General features: G+C 40.6%; 1 protein-coding gene across 1 annotated transcript; it reads left to right on the top strand.

The window, feature by feature from the left end:
- Positions 1-496: 496 nt before the first annotated feature.
- LOC119731182 lies at positions 497-14,218 on the top strand. The gene is made up of 6 exons (XM_038204248.1): positions 497-650; positions 5,823-8,974; positions 9,219-9,341; positions 9,535-9,707; positions 11,604-11,721; positions 13,070-14,218. The coding sequence occupies exons 1-6, from the start codon at positions 596-598 to the stop codon at positions 13,172-13,174; spliced, it is 3,726 nt and encodes a 1,241-aa protein (XP_038060176.1). The 5' UTR covers positions 497-595; the 3' UTR covers positions 13,175-14,218.
- The last annotated feature ends 11,903 nt before the right edge of the window (positions 14,219-26,121 follow it).

Genomic DNA, 26,121 nt, shown 5'->3' with positions numbered 1-26,121 from the left:
CAGTCAATTGACTGACCGTTGGAAACGACCTACATTTCTTGATTTCTTTTTAAATGGCGGAACAATTTCTGTACCCGTTTAGTACCAGTACGATCTTTAATCCTAGTACGATTTGGGGGATAAAGTAAATGCAAATGATCTTGTATACCTTTAACACGGCAACAACAGTGTAGACAGGAAGCGGTTTGGTTCACCTAATGCAAAATGTTATTTTAAAAGGTGAATAGCAACCATTCTAGGGAAACATGTTCACATGTCCTCTTTCCAAATACTTACTTTTACCATTCGCTTTGACACGAAATCAAACGAATATGCGGGTAACTCCGATCTAAACAAATAAAACTTGAGCCCTTTTAGGGCCTACAACCCACAACAATAAATATTCAAATTACCCGTCAAATGACAGGACTTCACGTGATGTGCAAAGATGACCAAAACAAATGGCAACATGCGGGCATGGAAATAACGTTTCGAAAAAGGAATCCAGTTCTACTGTCGTGAGAAACCGCACAAAACTTTGCTGGTAGGAAGGTGAAGGCTTTAAAAATCAAAGATTTTCAGACCACTTTGATTAGGAAACCTGTGCTTGCAAGTCATGGCGTCGCTGTCTTGGTTGAGTTGTGTGCTTGCGTTACTCGGAGTCGTTGTTGGTGAGTAAATCTTAAGTTCTTTGATTTTATAAGACGTTTAAAAAAAAGCCGGGGCAGTGTATCTTTCGAACGTTGTGTTCTTTAGTGCTTAAAATCTATCGATTTTCTTCAATTCAAAGTGTACTCATCGTACAAGGACAAGATTCAAATGTGTTGTACAGTAATTTTACACTAAGTATAAATAACTAGCCATGCGAAAATGTCAAACTTATTCACAAGATGAAACAATATGATTGATTTCCATTTAAACATTGTTGACAAATATATTTGCGCTGCTCGATCTCGAAAAAGATTAGATTGTTTTTGCTTAAGCCAAAAATAAAACAAAATCAGTCAAAAAAATACTATTATAGCTGGGGGAAAAGCCCGTTTCCGGAGACTTCTGTATATACTTATTGGTGTCATTATATGTCTTTCTTTTTCCATCAAAAAGGGATGATAAATCACTATGAAATGTTTAGGTCTTTTATATCTGCCACGAAACCGTATATGAAATAATTGTTGTATGGCATGACGTCTTTAATTTGATCTATTTGGATTTCTTTAATATCCACAAATTAATATTGTGATCAGACAAAGTTGCACAATAGATAATTATGAAAAAAACACCACGAGGCCATGAAGGTGTATTTTTAACAGAAATGCACTGATGTCCCTAGGCTGTAATCGATATTTGCGCAACCGGCGTTCATCAGAGTACGGTTGGAGGCATTTGTTTAAGCTGTGTTCTTCATCTGTTGTAAAGGTTCGATAAAAGTGTATAGGCATTGTAGCATGGAAGGTACTGAAAAAAACTACCTCATACGAGAAGACGATGAAGAATACCAATGTCATCGGTGCGTATGAACGTTTGCAATTACTTGAAAACACACACAGCGATTTGACGAGAAAATCAGGACTGGAACCAAATTCCCTGTGAAAATATTTCGCCGAAAGGTATCATTCGGTAGAAACTTACGACCATTGGAGTTGGTTTAAGGTGTGCCCGTGGATGCAATTTGTGTACTTGTGTTAGCGACGGAATAATACGTTTACTCTGTTTTCTCAAATGTATATTGTCAACTGAGCAGAAACTTTGAAGATTTCGAGCAATTTGTCAGTGGCGTATTCGTATCGCGTGTCGGCGGGTGGGGGGGGGGGGGGGGGATGGGCGATGATCCAAAATCCTAAAATGTCCTTGCCATGGAAATTCGAAAAGCGGAGGGGGGGGGGGCAAATTTGATACAAATTTAAATGTTATAAAACCATGTGCGCTTACTTCCATTCATCTAAACGCAAAATTGTGCATTTAAAGGTTTTGTACTGGTTTTTTCCTCATATTTTCTGAACTACGTGATACAATTAGACAATCGCAAAGTTTAAAGATAACCTTAAAATCGAAAATTTCTCACCACAACAATCTTTGGGGGATGATCCAATGGTCAATTCCCCAGTCAAAAGTGAAAGGGGGGGGTAATTTCCCCCCCCCCCCACCGGCGCCGTGACCACCAGATTGACACCCTAATGAAATAGTGTTGCTTCAACCGAAATAAAGCACAAACAGCACAGGAATACACCAATGTACGAGTACACTCACTGTCTGCCTGGTAGAAATTTGTAAACCATAACACAGAGGTTTTACGAAAACCCCACCCTCGGAATATGTACATTCCTTTCAAAAAGGGAAGGAACCGGAATGCTTGTTTTCTCAGTTTTCACTTGTGCTTTTCTATATACTGTGCACAGGACCGCAGTAGCTGAATAAGCTTCATGTTTTAGCATGGAACCCTTATCATTTCGTCGTTTTGTAGAGCATTACGTCAGCAATATCCAAATTACCCGCACATATGCACTTCCCGCCTCCATTGTGCGAACGGGGATGTGGAGGTGTTCTTTATTTGCCTTCCGATGCAGACAATCATTTAATCAGTACAAACAGGATGTTTGCAACTATTGACGCTATTAACTTGCCGTCATTAGGCAGATCGATATCAGTGATTGACAGATTTGTGATACGGGTCATTCTGGTCCAAAGCGTGACATTTTTCCTGTCCTTGTTAGGCCCCAAAAAAATACTCGGTCTCTGGTCAGCGCACGCGTCGGTTTTAATCATGCGCCTCAACTTGTTTTTCTTCAAATTATCACGGAAGCTACATCAACGCCCTCTATTGCCGCGCTTCCTCAATTTTTTGTACCAAGGAGCACCAAGGAATGGGGAAATTGCACCATGGCAAATGATAAAGGGCACCAAGGCAAATTATGGAGGACACCAATGTATAATGAGGACACAAAAAAAGCAAAATAGTACCCACCTTGTCACACACACACACAAAAAAAAAACGCGTCGCCGCATCAATTCCGGAACTTCGGTCTGACCAGAGACCGACTATTTTTTTGTGTGGCCTTACCGCGGTACTGTGTAATTTGCCATTCAAGTACCATTAAGAATGACGTCAAACGATTTTGTTTTATTAGTTGGATAGGTAGTTTGCTATCTATTACCACTCTCGGAGGACGACTGCATTAAGGGGTGCATCAGAATGATAAAATCATTGATGTCAGATGTAACAGGGACATGGAAAAAGTGGGCCAAAATTGATAGAATTACCCATGTTGGGTTTTGGCTAACATCGGCTTACATCGTTGTTTTTTAAACTTAATTTAAAAGCTCTGTATGTCCAGTGATTTCATTTATTAATATTTTGTTTTCAGAGTTAGAAAACAGAAGGTTTGGAAAACGTGGTTAGATTTTCAAAAGTGTTCAAATCTGTAAATGCAAAAGTACGGTGCATTTAATCTCTCAATGGCGGATCGGAGGGGGGGGGAGGGTAGTCTGAGTATCACCCGTTCTCCATGGAGCCCTATCTCCGGTCAAACGTTTGACGTCTCCTGACATGCAAATTTATGCAAGCCGCGCGCCAGCCAATCGGAGTCGACTTTACTAAATCGTGACGTCATTTCATTCCCAAATCAGGACTAAGGCTGTGATCGGTCAAAATGCAGTGTTTTGTAATACAACAACTACGCATTCGCGGCTAAACATGATACCGAGCGCCGCGCGTCTTGACAGTTATTTTTGTATCCAGGTCTATGACGCGCAACGGGTGAATAACCGAAGACCCGATAGGCCTATAGAAAGTGCCCGCTGCTTGGTCAAAATCTAGGAAGTCAAGAGGCGGGGTCTTGCCTAATTAATCAGCCAATCTGTTCGCGCGTAATAGACCACGGCAAATTATACATAGACTAGGCAAAGATGCCAAGGCCCCGCAAAAGAGAACCTAATTTTTTTGAAATGACGTCGCAATCAAGGCAGGCACTGCGTACACCACCATCTTTTCCTAAAAAAAATGTGTTTAGAGTGGTCAGAAGTTGAGATCGCACCACAGAGCATATAGAATCAAACCAAAATTGGGGCCCTTAAGCGGGCCCTGAACCCCTTGCCGTAATTTTTTTACCCACTTTTTGGAGATCCAATTTTTTGTTTTTGGGCCCCCCAGAAAAAAAAAACATGTGTTCTGGATCCGTCCTTGTAAGCTCTCAGTGTACGCGTGCACAGGCGAGTTGGTACTTCATAATAGTTCCATTTACGATGAATAGCGCCACCTAAATCGCATATTGCCCCTGCCATGTTTTCAAAATGTTGATGTTCGTGCTGGAACACTGAAGAGACAAAAAGCAACGAGGAAAGCGTTAGTTGTTTTTTCCGTGTATTACCGTCTTTCTTACCGACCGCAACCGTCCTTAAAGGGAAATGGGCTTGATCCGAGAAAACAAATGCAAACATATTAACACGAATCTAATCTACAGTAATTTTCCTTAATCAGATCGATTTTTATACGATTATTTATTTTATAATTGTTTTCTTGAAACAGTTGGGTATTAATGCTTTAAACAATGTTCTTGCCAATTCGATTATTCTCACACTCCCGAAAGACAAAGTTTGGCGGGGGCGGATCCAGAAATTTGTGCGGGGGGGGGGGGGGGGAGTTCATCAGCAAAACAAATGTGAAATGTAGTTTTTTTCTCAGGACTCTTGGCCTCGGTAAAATCGATAGGTGAGGAGGGGGGGGGGGACCCATACCATGCTTTCAATGGGGGCGCTGTTCAAATCCGGCGATCATCAACACTTTGGGTGCACACCGGTAAATGGGCCTAAATCCGTCCGCCGAGCTCATGAATAAAAGTTATACCCTCAAAATATTCTATATTAGAGAGTTCTGGGAGCCATAACATTGGGGAATTGAAGAGATATGGCAATGAACCTCTGGCCCGGACTCGGGGCTTCCAATTCTGAGCATTTTGGATACAATTGGGCTTGAAAGTGGCGCTATTTTGCCATGTTGTGGAGGGATCGTTTTTCAAGATGGCTGCCGTTCCACTTTGGGGAAAATAGGGGTCGTCTTCTTTGGGCGAGAATTTCTCGAAAAGTCAATGGTCAACCCATCAAAAAATGAAACGAAATTGAAAGACGACATGTCGATCATCACTTTTCTGTGCAGCTTAAATACCTGTGAGAGTTCTGAGTATTTTTAAAAGAATTTTGAAGTATGGGCATTTAGCACTAGTGTCTATGGGAATTTATTTGCAGGGTTGCATCCCTATATTACAGAATAGTGTAGAAATACCCTCGTATTCACCTGTCAGTTGGCTCTGGACAAAATTCTTTGCAAAAGCAGATACAAGTAATAGTATAATTAACATATTTTTGGGGTGTCAGAGCGGGCGGTTCTCATTATTTTTAATGAATTTCTATTTTAAAAAAATGAAACAAATCTGGGAGGTTGAAACCCCCCCACAAAAAAAATATAGAGAGCGAGAGCGAGAGAGATCTATGCCTGCTTCGCAACCCAGACAAAGTTTTTCAAACAACAGATATCGTTTCTCAATCCTGTTCAATGTATACGTTTTACAAAATCTTAGAAATTGCAGATTTGTTTTTATCTTGAGTGTAATTAATAGTCTTCCATCTTTTACATGACCTAAACTCAGATCTTTAATAATAGTTAAACCTAGTTGAAACGAAAACGCAACTCATTTGACTGCAGAGTCAAACTATTAGTTGTTTTTACTTAGTCAGAAGCCTTATTTGAATTCGTATCAGAATAAGATTTGGTGCGAAATTTCGAAATATGTTCTGTAGATTTTACGACTTTGGGAAATTGATCGTTTGGTTTTTTTTTTTCTTTCTGACAGCTGTCAACTCTGCACCATTCATCAATCAGCCTTACGATGAGCCTACTGATCTTGAAATCCAAGCGATTCTGAAATATCTACATCTTGAGCATCCCGTTGACGAACTTGAAGCATTAGAAGATATTGAAGGTGATGGCATCACGACTAAAGAAGTTGAGGGAGAAAGGAGGAATGACGGATGGTCAACTATGCTTGGAAAGGAAACGACTGATCTGGACTTTGCTGAGACGACTGTTCTGGAGGCTAATTCTAGAGAAAATGTAGTTGGTGAATCATCAGAAGATGCAGCACCTGAAGTGAAAACAGCCGATGCAGGGAGTCAAGTGAAAACAGGTAGCCAGGAGGATAATTCGAAGCTGGAAGGAAAGGACTCAGAAACTGATTCGAAAGGTCCAGCTTTCACCATGACTGATCTAAAATCAGTCATCGTTCACGTGATTTCTACAGAGTCTGACAAAGCACCAGATACAAATCCTGAATCAGAGCAAGTCTCCGAGACAAATACAATCAGAGATCATGGCAGCTTCGCAGACTTCTTGAAGGCTCAGGTGGCAAGAAAGGAGGAACTGCAGAAACAGGCACAGGAGGCTGAAGACGAAGAATTAGGTGTAGCACAAAAGCAGGGTGAGGGTGTGTCGACTGCTGAAAAGACTACGGCTGAGGAGGATAACTTATCCAAGGAGTTGCACAAACTAGACCCAGAAGGAACTAAGGAGTGGGGCGACCCTGTAAAAGACTTGGAGGATTTGACAAATCCTAGGGGACAACAAAGTACAGGAAACGATGTCGATATCAGCTCCGACGACAACAAGGATGCAGTGGCAACAGCAAAAGAATTTAACAACGCTCCACTCGATCTTCCATACCACGACGCTGAAACCGACAACCTAGAGAACGAACACGTACTTGACGGGGTCATGATGTGGGAAAAGGCACAGTTGTCTAAACAACGTCAGAGTCTGGCTAGCTTGGCGAACAATTTTCAAAACCACGTACAAGAAGTCGACGATACCATCTCTGAGGAGGAAAATGAATATAAAGAGCAAGCAGACATGAAAATTGGTCATGTTGGTATCGATGGAGAGAAAATCAGCCAAGCAGCAGAGCCAGAGCAAAAACAGGTGTTGGCTGAGAAGGATGCATTAGACAAACCGTCTCATGTTGGGGCAAAAGGAGAAGGGGGCAGCATCAAAGAGACTGCAAGGGCCGACTCTGAAGAAATGAAGGAGAAGACATCTGAGAGTCTCAAAGAGGGAATTGCCCAAGCCGATCTTCCCATTCAGAGCCAAGAACAGAATGTAGATGTAACTGACAAAGACGTGGCACAAGCTCCGAAAACTGCAGACACTAAGGCGGAATCAGAGGCAGATACTGAAGATGTGAAGCAAGTTGTTAGCGAAGTCGGATCGTCCGATACTATCGAAGGCGCGGTTTCCCTTGAAAACTATCACACTGGGAACTTAAACCAGAAAGTGGAATCCTCAGATACAGATCTAACACAAGAGGTGAAAGTTGCAGAGACTAATGCAAAATTAGCAAGTGGCAATGAAGCAGCTGACCAAAGCTCAAAACCTAATGACCAGCAAGTTGATCAAGAAGAACAAGTACAGGACTCGAAAGCGTCACCATTAAAATATATTGGCAATCCCCTCGATATTCCCTCTGACCGTGCTGTGAATGATCATGAGATCGTTTCTCAGCTCATGCTGTTCTTGAAGAAGATGAATAAGGAATTGGAATTGGGAGCAGCTGATGGTCCAGAAGCTGGTCAATCCATGAGCTTCAACCTTGAAAAAATGCCGGCACAGGTGTCGAAAACATCTGAGGGTTATATTCCTCAGAGAACAGCCGTTACTCAAGACAGTATGGATCAAAATGACAACAATATGGGTACAGCTGCTGGCAAAGAAGTGCAGAGTAAAAGTAAGGATGCCATTCAGAATATACAAGAAGACGTTGCCAGCGACATCGCGGCAAATGCTGCTTCAGTATCCCAGGAAGTAGCCAAAAATGACAAGCAACGTCAAGCGGCTGCTGACATCGATAAAATAGCAGATGCAGGCGACAACTTTAAAGCTTTCGATAAGGAAGTCGACATCAACACAAAAGCAGACATTGCTGAAAATCAAGGTGAAATCAAAGCTATTTTGGACGCGTCCCACAAGACCGAACACACTGATGAGAAGGTACCAAATGCAAACGCCCAGACTTCTTCCGGTAGTGTCTTAGATGCGGATGTGCATCACGACAATGTCAACGATGAGTTATCTGATGAAACTTTAACAACTGTTAAAGTAGTAAACAATAACAAAGCAGCAGGAGAGAAGGATGGGGTTGATGTCGATATCACTAGTAAGAACGTCAAGGTATCAGAGAGTTCTGAGAGTAGAGCCAAGACTCCTGGCGAGTCTATGAAAGAAGTGAATTCTAATGAGGAAAGCAACCAGCAGCAGCATCCTAGTGGTGTCGAAGTTTCTGGGGATGATGCACAAGTTGAACAAGAAGACGAAGCAAAGGCACCAATCGAAGGTCATGAGTTAAGCGCCGTGGTTAAAGATAGTACTGACGCCGAGACAGCTGAGGTTGATTCTGCTTCACTTACCAGGGAAGGTCTAGATGAGGGCAAAGGTGGTGCAGTTGAAACAAAAGTTAAAGAGGTCGAGGTCTTGCCTGTTGATGAGAAAACTAGCAAAATTGGTGAAGAGATTAATAAGGAAGGAGGCCTTCCCTCGCCTGACAAAAATTTAGAAGAGAAAATAGAAGCCAGTGACAAGGGTGAGGCGACGGGAGATGTCCAGGAGAAAGAAGTTGTATCTGGAAAAGAGAATAAAGCAAATGATCTGGTTCCCTCGAAGGAAAACCTTTCTAAAGTTCAAGAAACGGAAGAAAGCAAAGCAGAAGAATCAAATCACGGGAATGGTGTAGTGATGGATGCAAGCAGAGTACAAGTTGGAACACCCACGGAGAAGGATATGGATGCCGAAGAGGCGGCAGTTGCTAATGGCCAAACTCTGGCAAAAAATCATGAAGTTGATGAAAATCAAGGAGTAACTCAATTGAAAGAGGAGCCCACTTTTGAAGGCAATGACAAGAATGAGCTTGCAATGAAAACTGAGGTCGACAATGAGGGCGCAGTCAGTGACAGCAATGCTGTGAGTACTTACAGAAACATTGGAAACTCTACAACAAAACTATTATGTGACTTTTTTTTCAAACTGTGACTTTCGCTGGTTAACTACGAGGAACATTAACCGCACAATCAAAATGATCATGAGTAGTAGTCTTACTTCCGAGCATACTGCCCGTCAAGGATATTGTAGAAAAACAAATCTTATAAGTATGTGATCTACATCAAAGATGTGAACTTTTGATTGTTTTCTTTGGTTTTTTTTTTAGCATGCAGATCCTTCATTGGATAATTACGAATTTGCACGATGCGATCTCCAAGCAAACAACATTCCGTATGCGCCATTGGCTGTCAAGAACCACGTGACCGGCCAGATAGTTTTCAAACAGAAGGTAACCTAGTTTGCATTGTCTGCCTCTGTTTTGAATGGCATTTGGATAGCGGGCTCCTGCTAAAGTTAAACCCTGATTAAACCACACATGTTTGATAAGAGCAGCCTTTACTTTTGCATGTTAATGAGTTATTTGAAATATTTTGGACTCAAATGTGACATGCTCAACTGTTTGAACCAATGTTTTACGGCAGAAATCTGGAGGATCCATGGAAATCAAGGCTGGTCTCTATGGTCTGGCGACTGACGGACCAATGGAACACGCCATTGACGTGCATGAGTACGGGGACCTTAGCAACGGATGCGAGTCAACTGGGATGAGGTACACCAATTGGGCAACCGAAGTCGGTCAGACGACTTCAATTGGGTATGGGTTCTCTTTAGGCGAGCCCTCAAATTAGAATCCCTCCCCAGACCGTTCGGGGTTGAGCCCGCCCAGTATGTTGAAGGGATTGGGACCTTGCATGGAACCGATCGGCCTGGATTAACTCCACCAGGCTTCTGCACCATGGCTCTGGCTCATCACAAAGGAACCAATTTGCGACGCGCTAATCCTCCAGTAGGCAATAATGACTGTGATGAGCTTCATAGAAGTTGCCGCTGGTAATCCCAGCGGGCCGAATAATCCTCCAACAATGGCCAGACTTCAATTTATGTTGCCTATTGTCAAACCCTGAGTCACCAGTTTGGACCGATTGGGGCGTCACGCTTCAGTGACCGGGTGGCTTCTGGCTTCGTACCGATTGGGGTGAAAGAAATTAGCATACCGGACCCGGTACCCGAACGGTCTGTTATCTGATGGCTCGCCTTATTGTAGTATAAAGGTCATTCTTCAATTATGGGGTCCATGTTTGTTCTTACTCTCGTACCATCTTAATGCAGTCATCCTCCTAGAGTAGATTTATGAATAGCAAACAAACCCTAACCCCCACCCCCCCCCTCAAAAAAATGAAGTCTTTCTTAATGATACTTGAATGGCAAATTACAAAATATAAATGCAAAAGGGACCAAAGGAACTTTCAACCTAAAATGTATAGAATGACCCGTAAGTCTGTATTGTAATAGGCCACAGTTTTAGCCAGGCGAGCGTTCCAACAACGCAATCTGTGGATAAAGACATACTAGAATCCAAGCTTTTATAGACGTTTTAAATTTTATAGAGCAAACATAACATTTGTAGAATCGTTTATTTTACCAATTGCTTCAATAAGGGTGGTGTTTCGAATGCTTATACCCAGGATATGGCGTCAATACATCATCCTTATTCGATAACAATATGGCATACGTTTTTCAGGAACGGGGAATATCAGGTGTTAATCGTTTAGACCTAGGGACACATGACTTGTAAAGTCTTCTGTTTGTGTCGACAATGGAATTCCTTATTGCGGTTTTTAAGCTCCGGAGCTTCTACATGTCACTCAGTGTAGTCAATCGGTCGGCCTCGATAAATTGACCAAACACGAGCCCCCTAAGTTTCCAACAAAATACTAAATTTTAATCATCCCCAAAAAATCAAAATAGATTAAATACTTAACAAACAGTGTTTCTAACTATTCGTATAGTTATGTAAATTGGGGCAAGATACGTGCAGTATTGTTAAAGTCACGTGGTATAACGAGGTATGTAGCGCGCTATATTGTTTGTGAAACTTAGGGGGCTTATTTTGGTCATTCTTGCATTGCCTCTTTCTGAAAAATTCAGTACCTTTCTGGTAATTTTCATCTAAGGCCAAATAAAAAAAATAAGTCGGTCTCTGGTCAGCGCGCGCGTCAATTCTAATCATGCGCATCAATCTTTTTTTCCAAAATGTTCCGAGGTAGCTCCAACAGCGCCCTCTATTGCCGCACCTCCTCAACTTTTTTTTACCAAAGAGCACCAAGGAATTGGAAATTGCACCAAGGCAAATGATCGAGAGCACCAAGGAAAATTATGGAGGACACCAATGTACATGAGGACACCAAAAAAGCAAATTAGTACCCCACCTTTTCTGTACAATCCAAGCTTGAAGAAAAAAGAAAAAAAGAAAAAGAAAAAAAAAAGCCGCGTCCCCGCGTCAATTCCGGAACTTTGGTCTGACCAGAGACCGAATTTGTTTTTCTTGGCCTAACAGAGGGTGTCCTTTTGTGAGACAACATGTAGTAAGGCCTGAAACCCCCCGCCCTCATCCTAACTAAGAACTGTGTATGTAAAGACATGTTCCCGCCACATAATTACTGTGAACTAGCTATAGATAAACGTTCTTTATTTTATTGGTTGTTTTCAGTAAATCTGATGTTCTCGGCACTGTTCAGCGGGACGAGACAGGAAACGTGCGGTCGGCATGGACGGCTGAATCCGGAGGACTCGTCGGTGAACACTCCATTCTTGGCAGAGCTGTTGTGGTGAGATTTATTCCTTGCAGATGAAACAGGCGCCCTCTATTGGCTTGACTTTTACACAAGGATTGCTACGATCTCAGATAAGGAGATTTGTTTGCAAAAAGTTTAACCTCGATTGCCTCCCACCCCCCCCCCCCCCCGAAATATTGGGCACTTTCGATGTGCCACATGATGTCGTATTTTTTTTTATTGACGACTGTACAATGATGATGGTGGGCAACACAAAAATAAATAAATAAATAAACATGAAATCTTCCAAACCTTGGAAATTATATAAGCTTGGAATGTGCCACTGCAATTGGCGCTCTTCTTGAGACATACATGTTTTTATATCATGTGTAGGCCTTGCGGTCAGCGTATTTTATTTTCCGCAGGAGGGTTAGAGGGCAATGTCATGAATAATTCAGTTTTTCCTTTGAATCATTGCAAGACACCAAGTTTTCGTTCTCTTTTCTCTTTTAATAAAATGATCTCAACAATAATTTTGGAGAAGCAAAATAGTCAATGAAAATGAGCAGCGATCGACGACGTGGATTCGACCCAGGGATCTTTGTATACATAGCAAATCACGCTATCCACTAGGCTACTGTGTGGTACCTCGAGAACAACCGTTCTTTTAAAACGATTTAATGTAACTGATTGATTAAAGAGCAACAATACTGTTTATGCCATTGTTCTGTTCTCATGAATAAACATAATTTGCCCATCGAAACTACTGAATTATACATGAATTGGCCCTAACTATCGTAGGAGTAAAAATTACGCTTGTAGTCATGCCTAGTGATTTTGTAACGGTTGCTCTTACCCAAGGGCGGATCCAGAAAACAATTTTTGGGGGGGCCCAAAACAATTTTGGTCCCCCAAAAAAGTGGGTCAAAAAAATTACGGCGTGGGGTTCGGGGCCCGCTTAAGGACCCCGAAAAATATTTGGATTCTAGATGCTCTGTGGTGCGATCTGAGGCAATTTCTGACCACTTTAACCAATTTTTATTTGAGGAAAAGATGATGGTGTACTCATTGCCTGCCTTTATTGCGATGTCACATATAAAAAAAAAAATTGGTTTCGTTTTTTGGGGGGCCATGGCCCCCTTTGGCCCCCCCCCCCCCCCGATCCGCCCTTGCTCTTACCTCATCTAGGTATCTTTTGACAACTGGTTTTACTTCTTTGCGTTGTCAAATTGTCAAAAGAACATCAAGATCGCCATTTAATTTTCAGGGGGAAAAACCATAGTGTCTCCTTTAGTCCTGTGTAAATGTAGCGAATTTTCACAGGAGAGAGCAAAATTCCCTTCACAATTACAATGAATTTGATATTAACAATCCTTATTTGTTTTCTCTCTTTTTCGTACAGGTTCACGCCGTGCGATATGACTCGAGTCCAAATTCAGAAGAGAATGGTACAAAGCTGGCATGTTGTGTGGTAGCGAGATCGTCTGACGTCACGCCCTGGATCTAGACTTGTTTCAAAACGCTTGACCAATGTTTGGGTGGTTTAATAACGGACTGAATAACGATGTTAGAAATACTTTGGACAGTTAGTCGCACTTCTGTAGTGTTAATTCTAGCGATGAGACGTTTGCAATCTCTCCAAAGAACAGCCTGTGTTAAAATATGAAACTCTGAATAGTCAATTTAATTAGCACTGTTGTAAGACATTTGCACCATTTAAATACCGATAAGTGTGTAGAATGATTAATTAAGATATTTTAATTTTAATATTAAAGCGTTGTAGATAATACATAGAGTGTTTATCTTTGTGTAGAGAAAGTAAAAAGAAACGTATCGTCGCTTATGTCTCGACGTAAAAGATAACAACCGAGAAAAACCTATTATTGTTGATCGATACAACCATACTTGCAATAATTCCTCATGGCATCATGTAAATACCTAGCTGTTTTCTTCTTTAAATGGTATTTTTTTTATTTTCAAGAAATCAATTTAACAATGGATCATATTTTGTGCAAGTGTCCAGTCCATCGAAATGTATGAAAACTTGAGACATACCTTTTCTTAAAATGTTTCGTAAAGTAAATTTTACAATTCTTTCAAAACAATAATCCATTAATTTTTTTGACAACTGAAGGCGTTGTTGCTGTGATGTCATGTTAGGTACAAATTCTACAGTCTACATGTTTTTTTTGTTCAAATTGTGAATCCGAATTTTTAGTTACTGAAAAGAATGTGTGCATAAAATTTGTTCATAGACTAATTTGTATAATTATGTACTGATGCAACAATGCATCATCAAAGCTCAAAGAACTTACCATGCTGGGCAAAATCCTGAAACCTCTGATCTTGATGACACAGCAGCTGTAACACTGAAATTTTTCCCTAAGATGACATCACAGTTTGTTCATGAAATATGGAAATTCGCATGAGCAGCAACATCAACGAGGCAAAATGAAAATTGAAAATAGAGATAAATGGGTCATTAAGGTGTATTAAAAAAGATTGTATTAAAATATAGATTTTATTACATGGGCCATTCTGTCCAGAAAATTATGTGTCTCTAGAGCTGTAGCTTCCTTCTTTATATATTTGAATCATAATTATTTTCAACTTAGCTGATTATTTATTACTTATTAACAGATTTGGTTTTCGTAACCTCATACCCATTACACAAGGGTCCATAATCGTTAAAGAAGAAATCCATCACTGTTTTTAACACTTGCAAATTATCTGACATTGATACCCCGTGTGTAATGCCGGAAGTGTCAAAGGATTAAAGGACAGTTCGGTATAGGGGTGAGCAAGGTTGAAATGAGCATAATTGAAATATAATTGCGCTCCTTCACAACTGTGAAAGGAAAATTCGAACCAAAAAAGTCAATGTATCGCGTCTATGGGTGAAACCGTGCCTTGCGATGTATTCATGGAGGGATTGCAGAATGAGATGATTGTGTCTGCAGGGTTTATCCAGAATGAAAATTATTCATGATTCTTGAGAGAAAGCCCGGAAACTGCCGTGGTTTAATCGAGAAAGAAATGAGATATATAGAAAGCATGGCAGTCGGGCCATTAATACATTACAAAGCTGTATAGTGTTCTCTACAAATTGAGCCTCGCCCATGTAGGCGTCAGTTTATAATGAAATAAAAGCGTGTATTTCCGGAGCAAACTCATCAACACGAAAAAAAAAAAAATCAGCGTTTTTTGTAAAAAAAACAAAAATTCAAGGTTTGGAATGCTCTGACCGGACTAAGATGTGAAAGAGACATTCGGTGTTCGATGTAGGATCTGAATAACATTATTCGGGTTTGTCCTAAAAAATGAACCATATTTAGGCAAGGTGAAGACGAATCCGGCTGTACACACACACAATGTCCCCTTCAATCGATAAGCCATTGTGCAAGCTATTGCACACAGCAACTGCCCCGTGACGGATTATCTGAACAATAGCTAGCACAATGCTTGAAGGGGGCCTTCGGGATAGAATTGATAGCGTGCCCGGATTGGTCTTTACGATTTCCCAATTGTACTTCCGGAGATATAAGGCGGGGTAGTTCGCCCATGTATGATAATCCTTGTAAGCGGATTCCATATGAGGGACACAACAGGTGGACGCTATTTGCAGCGGGACAATTGTGGTAAATACCGAAGAGTTCACTCGCTCTACACAGCGTCTTCGTATTGTGTCCATATCTCAAAAGGGAGTACAATGTATAATGACTGTGACATTTGGCAAGACTGAATCGTGAACTTGCTTCTCTTTTCAATGGTTTGGTGTTAGATGTCCTCAGCCGATTATTCTCCACATTTGAAGTCGAAGCGTTTCCCGCAAGTAAGTTCGTATTTTTTGTCTTATTTTTTTCCCCTCAGACGGGGGAAATATAGCTGATTAATTTTCAAAAAGCTTCAATTGGAGGTTCCCTTAGCTTTTTTTTTTATTATTTAATTTGTTTAAAGCAAATTGTTTGACATTGGTTTTGTTTCAGGACATTTTATTACATAAGTGCTTATAATGTATTTCGTGGAATGATAGGTGATTTAGCAGATTTTGTTAAATCTAGCAGTTTTTTTAAGTGCATCTAGCAGAATTTAGCTACCACCTTACGGTCACGCTAAACAACAGCACTTTTGGATCGCTTTGGAGAAAAAAAATAAGCGATAATGGAGTATGACGGTGACTGACTTACAGAGCCTTTGGTTTAAATTGTTTTGACTGAATAGAATTCTCATTGTGCACATAGTTTCTTTCATGACCTCTGCCAAGGAGGTTATGTTTTCCACGAATTTGGTTGGTTTGTTGGTTGGTTTGTCTGTTAACAAGATGAAAAGTTATGGACGTAGTTACATGAAATTTATTTTTAGGGGTGGTCCTTAGTGCAAGTGAACATCTATTAGATTTGGAGGTGATCCTGATCTTGGTCTGGATCCAGGATTTTTTAGGATTCTTCACCATTTATGCGAGTATTTCTTTTGGGTGTACTGACAATATGGCGGGAAATTGTTTGTCCTTGGCGGAGGTTTGTGCTCTCTGAGTGCTTTCTATCTTTAGCAAAAGGGAGTGAGTCAAGTGACTTACAAAAGATTAAACCTCATATTAGTATATAAAGATTGTAGATTGTTAAACTTGAAAAAGTTTATTACAGAGTAATGGCTAAAATACGGGTTATCATACTTTTTATCACAGTGGTTGCATTTAGTCTTGAAGCATTGTTAGTGATATTCTCAGTATGTCGTAGCAGAGCTGACGAACAGGCGAATCGCCTATTTTGGCATTTTTGAGATTTTGTCGTTTTATGTGGTACCCGCTCAGTGGCAAAACAGTCATAATAACAAATCCACAATTTGACATAGTGACGAATACGGAATTTCGCTGGCAACAAGCTAATGTAAGGTGTGCGTTCAAAGTACCAACGAATGTTATTCGTCAGTTTGTCAGAGCGCGCGCGTGCACCCGCGATCCCAGTGACGGTTCTACGGGGGGGGGGGGGGGGGGGGGGGGCCCTAGGGGGCTTTAGCCAAAAAAAAAATCCATGAAAAAAAAATGCACTAGCAAGATGAACAATTTGACGTACATGGGAACGGTCTCCCCTAAATGAGAAGGGTGCATTTGTACAATTTTAGTTAATATAGTGTGCCTGATTGTAGGATTTTATCAGCGCTCCCCATTGAAAATATGGCACCCCCCCCCCCCACGTATTGATTTTCAGAGGCCTAAGTGTCCGGAGAAAAATAACCGGTCTACATTTCAGCACGCCTCCCTGAAAAAAAAATCTGGATCAACCTTGCAGGCCACCGCCCCCCCCCCCCCCCCCAAAAAAGTATCGGCTCTAGAACCGCGCCTGCGTGATCCGGCAAACTGACGAATAGCATACAAACAGCGTAAAGAAGAACCGGCTATTAGAGATTTTGTAATTTGACAAACTGACGAATACGTTTACAATCAAATAAAATCATATCGCACATTTTCTCTGATTAAATAAGTAACCCGATGGATACTACGTTTCCTAATTTATTTCGAATATACACCAAAATGGTTTTGTCAAAACATTAAGGGTGAAATACAACGCCCACAAAAAAAGTCCAACTTCAAACGCGAATTACTCGAAACAGGGTTTTCGCTTATTCGTCGGTATGTCAGCTCTGCGACAATATATGAGGATATGTCCTTCGGGTTCTGTTCCACATCCTCAAAACAACTCGCACAATTTCCACCTGCAGTTAAAAAGGTCAATATTTGACTGCAGGTTAAATGATTGCAAAGTACTATGGTATCCTACAAGTCTTGATTATGACAGTCAAAATTGCAAGGTGACAAGGATGATTTGTGGATATTAATTTCCATTCTTTTTCAGTCGTGCATTTAAGACTGATTTACATCCTAAAGCAAGGCGCATTTTAAGGTCACCTGACAGGAATGTGTTCATCATGCTTCCAACTGGTTGAAATTGATCCAGAAGTCAGTGACCGGGCTTTAGTATACAAATGCCAGCTGTATTGTGCACATTATTGAAATATTGCGATAAAAAAAAACATACAGATAGCCGAGAGTGGATTATGACATATTTTTAGGATGCCTAACATAATTTATGACACGATTCCGAAGTGCTTGAACAAAATTGATATAAAATTGACCCCGATTATAGTAGCTCCTAGATTATGAAGATTATGAAAGTTATGTTTCTTGTTCAAGGGTGAAAATGGAAATCATGTAAAAGCTAAAAGTAAACAGTCGAAAGCGAGGCGCAGAATGAACATATTTAAACGTAACAAGAATAGGAAAAGAGATGGTGCAAAGTACAGAATAAATAAACACAGTATGCTGAAATTAACAACTCGAAATTGTGGATGAAAGTAGTCGTATGTTTCAGACCCAGATCCGTGCATTTTTTTTAAAGCAGGGCAAACCATGGCAAAAACGATAAAATATCATGGCGCCCTCCAGCTCCGCAATTTACCAGAAATGAAACGTTTGGGTCTTCTTCTATAATATTGACAGTTCTACCGTGGTTCTACCAGGCAGCGGTTAATGCCGTGCTCTAGGCAGTGTGTCAAACTTATCCGTTGTATTTTCCGGACGTAATCCTTCTATAATTGCTACAATATTATTTCCATTCAACAGCTTAAGTAATGGGCTAGGTGCGCTGTTTGTTGAATAGATTATGGACATTACGCGTGCCGGCCTGTGTATTGAAACATGAGATCATCAGCGCTGCACTCCAAGATGAGTCATAACTGCATGGTTTTCGGTATTAAGATCTCGTTGCAAGAGGGAAATTATGTTTGTTGATGTGTGGATTTAATGTCAGACTTTGTTCAGTAATTTTTATGGACAATCCCAGATGGCAGTGAGGGGAAGTTTTGGCGTCTTCTCAAACTCATCAGCCATGGTCACCTTTCGCCAGCGATTTGTTTTTCTAAACGACATAAGCAAACAGGGTGTACGCTATCACGGGTTTTTGACTTCCCCAAAACATGAGAAAAACATATGTAAAGGGAAAAACAAATGCATTCGAACCTAATGAAATGCGGACTTTATTTTTCTTCAGAAAAAAATCCCCAAAAGCGCAAATTAGAAAGAAAAAAAAAAAAAAATGTGATTTCGAACTCACACCCTCCGATCTCAAAACAATGGCATTGTCCAACTGAGCCATCGGAGAGCTCGACAGGAAACCGTAATGCATTATTTAACTGCGTACGTAACATAAAAGTATCGTAGAGGGCGCTCAACAACCGTCCGTACGATGTTGTTTGGGAAAAATAATTCGCCTTCCGCCCGATACATAACAGTAGAGGGGGTGGGGGGGGGGGGGGTTGCACCACTAATCTCTATTATACTGACGCTTCTGGCCGTGGGGGTGAAGTCATTGAACGCCATTTTTACACTCCCTTTGGCCACGTAAAAGTATTATGCAGTCATAAAAATATTTATATATTTGAACACATATTAACAGGAGTAAAATAACACTGTGGGCAAAATGGATAAATAAAAACCTGTTTGATGATCCAAAATCGCTTCCTAAACTATTATAATTCTGCGTTTTTATATACAAATTCGTGCGGTGTGGGGCTTCGAGGGAGTTTCAAAATTGCCGCCGCGTGTGTGCGAGGGCGTCACGGTCTTGTGCACACGTATAATTTTGGTAAAGCGCTATCCAGTCAGTATAAAAGAGATCAGTGGGTTGCATCGCCATTCAGCCGCTGACTAATGTTAAGATACTACGGGAGTAAAATTGGGCCAACTACGGGAGTAAAATTGGGCCAAAAACAATGAATGGAATGCTTAAGTTCCTAAATGTATTCTCAGATTGCTTTAGAATGCAGTAGAAAGCATAGACAAATATCATGGGGGCATGCCCGCGGACCCCTTCGGCATACGCCTTCAATTAACACCCCCACCAGTACCCCCTTTTTCCTGAAAGCTAGATCCGCCCCTGATTTGTATACCACACCTAAACGTTCCCTCCTTAGGATTCTCTGGGATAGTTACATTTACTTCCATTGGTCATTGCTTTGTGGAAATGAAGGAATTAATTAAAAGTGAAGTATTAATCTTGTCAACCCCCTCCAAAACCCCCTTCATTTTACATAATAAGCGTCATTTCAAGTAACATGTTGTTTATGATTTTTCAAGATTTCAGTCTTCTGTGTGTGTGTTTTTTTGTTTTTTTTTTTTTTTTTGTTTTTAACGACGTCTGACTAGCACGCAATGAGTTTTACTTCATAGACAAAGCTGAGATATTATTAATGGATTTAAATATTGAAAGTGAAGTTTGCATGGGACAAATTCAAATAAATCCCTAGTAAACAAAGTTTGTCAACCTTTTGCGTAGAAATCGTCCAGACGTACGAGTCCGGACGGAAGAGAATTAAGTTCGTTATCTTAAAACTAACCGCATGAAACAATATTCATTTTGGCCTTTGCTTCTCCAAAAATATTGTATATCATATTTGTTTTGTACCGGCGATTAAGCGCGAGTGTTGAGGCTTGTAATTGAAGACGCTCTGGGACGTCTAGTTCTAACCGACCAATTAGCTGCCGGCCTATTGTGTTACTTTTGGCGAAACAGGTGCGAGGCTATTAACGCCAGGTGTTTGGAGCGCGTCCTGTGCGCCGCACGCCGCTGCCGGTGGTATGTGGCAATCGATCTTCATTAAAGAGGCAATCATGTAATAAAAACAGAGGCTTTAGAATCTTGACTATGTAAATAAGGGACTCTAATTCCTTTGGTGAAAGAATCATTGCAGATAATTATCTCTTTTTGGTGAGAATAATACGTTTATTTCCTTTAACTCTATCATTTGTCATGTGTTAATTATGAAAGGGCATTGCTTCTAAGACTGGCATAAATATGCTCATTGTTGGCGTCAAAAGAAAGCCCCTAATCGTGGGGTCATCGAACTTCTAGCGTCCTTACAACCAAACTTTACTTCATCAATTAAGATGAGATGTAATTAATATTAATATTGGAAGTAAAGCTTGCATCTGGACAAATTCAAATAAATCCCAAATAAACAAAGTTTGTCAACTGTTTGTGAAGAAATCGTCCGGACGATATAACAATTTCGAACCGGAAGGTTTGGGAATATGAGTCAGGGTACATGTTCAAATTATTTTTCTGTTCCTTATTATTGAAAAATTAGATTTTATATAATTTAGTCCCTTTCCCGGTTATCCCCGATATCGCAAATCGTGTTTTTGTGGTGTACAATTTTACACCGCTCAACAATATTGAATATCTGTCGCATACAGGACTGGGAAACTATTACCCTTGACAAAAGTGCAATAACCTCATTTCTTGGTGCAAGTCATCGGTGCATCAGTCAACATTTAAAGGCGTATTACGCCCTGAAATCCCGATAATTTCATTGGAGTGTATACTTAAACTATTTCAAAGGTCCGGTTGAAAGGAAACAAACCTAATGTCTTACCGTTCCCAAGAAAAGACGACAAACCTCAACCTCGTCCCCAGTGCTTACTTTATGTCCAACCTTGTTTCCAATAGTCAGCCCTGGATAGGAAACTTTCTACCAGCTGTATCCTGATTCGATACGGCATTTGAAAAGGTTACACCTCTATATTCCGTCACCCCTATGTTCCGATCGACTACTCAACCTATGTTCCGACACCCCAATGTTCCGACACCCCTATGTTTCGACTGCACATATTCTTATCCCTATCCCAAACCCTAACCCTAACCTAAGAATGTCGGGGAACATTGCTATTGGGGAACATTGCCGTAGACCCCATTTGTATCCCAATTGGGTGCATTCCAGGTCGGAATGTCACTTTAACACAAGCTTTTAATATGTTGCATATTGTAAACCTCAGATAGTTTTAATGTTTACTTATTGTTTTCCACAGGACGCATGTCACGCTTATGTACAAGTTGCACGTTGTTCCATTTTATAATAATTTAATCCTCCTCACTACAACACATGTTCATCACATGCTGTCATTTTGTGTTGCTCGTCGCACAGAACGCGGGAAAGCACGAGAGAAAATTGGCGTTTTGTTCTATATGTCGGAAACTCGACATGCATGACGTCAGAGGTCACATAATGGCCCACAACTCAAAGTTGCTCTCCCTTTTTTTGAATCTTTTTTGTATATGGCGGTAGGTCTACATTCGGCCAGAGATGCTACACGGCTGGTGGTATTTGGTAGCCAAAGGATGGTTGCGGAGAGGTCATTCTCTATCTGTGCCATCGATCGTTGAATCATTTCACATCAACCATCAGATTGGCTCCTAACCCACAAGCATTCAAATGTCTCCTAAAAACTCACGTTTGCTTGATGCTATGGTATCCCTCACTTTATATCTCTCAAAGTGTAATTGTTTTGTCTCATTATTTGTTTTATTTATTTATTTTTGGGGGGTGATACTTTTTTTGTAAAGTGCATATCATTCGTTTGGAATTGCGCTGTCAGCACTGGTACTATTATTATTTATTATTAGGTTAATATGGTAGCTGCAGTTTTCAGGATGGCGAACAATGAGTGTCAGCTACGCAGCAATACCTGTCTTTATTGAGATAATCACTGATGCATTCCTCCTGCGTGCGGCACTTTTGGATGGGGCCCGATGCATATCAAACAATAGCGCCCTCTACAAAAATGTATACAAGTTTGCAGCCCCAGATTGCTGCAATGTAAACCTGCCTGTATTACGGAGGGTGTGAACTTTGAGCAGACACGCAACTTTGTTATGCCCCAGAGATTGTCAAAATGATCAATACAACACAGGAGGGCTTTTTTGTTAGTGTCCGGAGATTTTTAGCCTCTGATGGTTGCAGATCAGTAAATACACTGCCATTGACCCTAGCAATAAATACCCATTTCTAAAAATCAGGAAATATGTTCACAACTCTCCAAGGTTTTTGAGACACACATCAAATAAAGGCTTATTGCATGATCTTTCTTCTTCTTCTTCTTCTTCTTCTTCTTTTTTTTTTTGGGGGGGGGGGAGGGGGAGGAGAGACGGATGAGTGCTGGGGGAAACATCTATCAAGCACGGATCAACTTTAAAAAGTAGTTCTGAAGCCCATCGCCATGTTGAAAAAATTATGCCTATACGCCCCGATGCAAAAACGAGCAATTTCCAAATTTCACAGAAATACGAGCTCACAGTCCTGTTCACGGATTCCACCCTTCTTATTTTACAAATCCTCAAGTTCATGGTCCCAAAAAAAATGCTCTTATAGAAATTCAGGGCATGTTAATCGTGATTTGGCCGGCATAGGCAATTTAGGGCCTATTTACTGGCCTGCAACCTAATGATTAGAACACGTTCAGTATGATTAACCACTTCTGCCGGTTTGATCGAATAGGGAAGATAAGCACATTCGTGTACGTGTTGGATCTTAGAATGTATTTGTTGTTTGAAGGTGAAATCTGTGCAATTTAATTGCTTACTTAAGTGTAATGACGGCACTAGACACAATTAGTGTACATTGTCTTCAAACCTAGGTAGTTTATGTTCGTCCTCTCCTTAATTGAGTTCACAAATCCGCGGCATATAGAAGCTTGGAAAAATCTTCTAATGGCCTACGAGGAGTTTTTCAAAACAAAAATGTCCCCTTATTGCATACATGAACCTCTTACGGTTATCCACACTTAGTTTCAAGCATGTATGAATCACTTGAAATATTCAAACTTTAAAAGGCAGCGAAATTTCGCTAAGAACTAAACTTAAAAAAAGAAAAAGGTGTCGCTTCTCATATGCTTACACCAAATGTAACCAATTGTATGCGTTCTGGCGCATGCAAGGTATCTGCCCTGAACTATCGGCAGTCAAATTATATTCGCTAATGTAGCATCGTCTAAACAGATTGGCGCTCGCGGCGCTCTCATGTCCACACTGGTGGCAAATCACATTAAATTTTATGAGCTTATTTCATTAAGGGGGCCGCTTCTAAATTGGATCTGCCGGGAATTATGGTTTTGCTTCGCTGCTCATAAAATGCTAAAGGTTGGAGTTCAAGGCACTGTCTCGGAGGTAGTAAAAATATTTATGAGAAGCGAGTAAATCTTGAGGACAGCGCAGTCCCTTTTATTTTCCTGTTTCTATGAAAAGTTCCGAGATAACAAACCTCTCAACAGGAACTCGTGTGAGGCCATCATAGTAATTTACAGTTGATATATATGTTCCCATTGTCGAGCTGACCCGAATGTCTCCGTTGAGGGCGTTATACTCAGTCGGTGACTCAATCAGTCAGTCGGTGACTCAGTCAGTCGGAAGAGATTAAGCTGACCTATTTGTTTAGCAACAACAGTCAGTCGGAAGAGATTAAGCTGACCTTTTTGTTTAGCAACAATTGGATGGGTAGTTTTATCGGCACAATGCAGTATCTACTAATTGGATATCAACGTAACTGTAGCCCAAAGGGAATAATGGATACCCTGCCTTTTTTAACGAAATTTACATGTGTATGGATAAGCCGGCTTTTCAAAATTAGTATCGAAAGAAATCATCATCGGAAGAATTCATGTTCCAGGAGGCAGATTAAGTGAGTTCAGGTATAAAGGAGAAACGACGAAAAAAATTAAGTTTCTTTGATTCTCCTTTTGAAAGTTTCTCCGACTATTACTACGTCCCTCCAGTACCTTTTGTTCAGTTAACAAGGGAACAAAAAGTGTAGATTCTTAGTAACGCTTTGAGCTATAGCTGTGTAAAAGCCTCACTCGAACTCCCGGGCCCTTAGTTATGCGCTTGTATACTTTGCGTTTGTACTTGCACTGGATCTCATTGTTAACCATCTGGATGGGTGCACAACTTTTGTTCCATTCATCACGATGCATAGTCCACTTGTCCAAGATGCAGGAGAGTTACACACATATGCAGTCACCTTTGATGGCAGACTGGGGCCCGAGGTGCTCAAAAACATGCAAAACGAAATCAGGCCAACTTTACTCACTCCATTCTCCAAAAAACTTCACCGGGCAAAGAAAAGGTCCTCAGTATTTCACAAACCAAGTTTGAAGACTCGATTCAATTTTTAAAGGAGACTTTTCTTCAATGATTTGCACATGAGAGGGAAGTCAAATGATTTCAAAATGAGGCTAAATACTAGACTGGTACATGTCCAACCATGGTCCAATTGTTTGAAAAGACTGACCTCTTCATTCATTGTCATTAGTCTGGTGGCTGAGTATGGAGAAATGTGTATAAATAGAGACGAGCACCAAATTGTCGGCCTTTGTTGGTGGGTTATACTTGTAGTGCGTACGCCCACTCTACGTTACCTCAGAAATCCAAATGGGGTTATAGCATGTAAGTGTTACAGCTACGCCAATATACTGCATTTAAAAAAAATATTAAAATGTTATCGATGCGATCGTACGGGATTAAGGATCGCTAACACCAACCAAAAAGTGTGGTGAGTAGCTCATTAACCACATTCATTATCCACTCAAATGAGGACCGCTGACCTTGATAATTATTTGTTACATGGAGTACACAGCGAAATATGTCACTCACCACAGGAAAGACATTGTTTGAAAAATACATAAAATTGGAATATCATCTAAGAAGTATTGATTGGCAAGTTTCTGGCAGTCATATAGATCATTCAGTTATTTATCTATTTTCAAAATTGAAACTATAAAACTGAAAGTAAATAGGTTAAGATTAGACAGGAACATAACAAAAAATTGAACGCGAAAGGTTAAATTATTTAACAAGAAATACCCTCGCATCAGGCCCTAGCGGAAACGTCTGAGGACTAGTCCCGTTCAATCCGCTGTCGTTCCGATTAATAATTGAACAACATCCGGCGATGAAGAAGTTTAAAAATCCGGCAACAAATCCATACGAAATTGCGACGAGGTTCTTTTCTGTGGGAATGTGCCAATTGAAATTTAGTTTCTGAAATTACGCACCCTTATTTCCCGTTGCATCAGGCAATGCCGCCCCTGGATGTCGATTCAAATCGTTATAGGCCCTATCAAAGATTTCTTCTCTCCCAGCATTGTTCAGGCTGTACTTACAAGCCTTGGCTTATGTGAACAGCCTTGTACCCTTTTACTCTTTCTTTTCATTTTTCTTATAAATTAACCTTAATCTATTATTGTACCTTATGTTATCCCAATTTGTATTGGTTTATTGGAGAGTGAAAAATAAATGTCTACTGAATTGAATTGAACTGAATTGAACCATAGCTCGAAAAACCTGCTTATCATTATCAATGAAAACATGACGACTGTGCCATTTTAGGATTCACCATATGCAGTGCCTTCAACAAACTGAAAATCAAGTACATCCGTCACAGGCTATCCAGAACCGTATAAACACGATTCAATCTTGCGTGATATTGTTGTTGACGTATACATTCCAATTAGGCGTACGCCACGCTTTCATAGTTGCATCGTCAAACCAAAGCGACAACAATTACATGCCTCGTTAAATCCAACCATCCTACCCTGAAAGAGCTCCCGACAGAGCATGGAGGTCTGGC

This window comes from Patiria miniata, unplaced genomic scaffold, assembly GCF_015706575.1.
Source record: "Patiria miniata isolate m_02_andy unplaced genomic scaffold, ASM1570657v1 HiC_scaffold_23, whole genome shotgun sequence".
NCBI lineage: Eukaryota > Metazoa > Echinodermata > Asteroidea > Valvatida > Asterinidae > Patiria > Patiria miniata.
The sequence above is the reverse complement of the archived record's forward strand: the minus strand, read 5'-3'. Positions and strand labels throughout refer to the sequence as shown.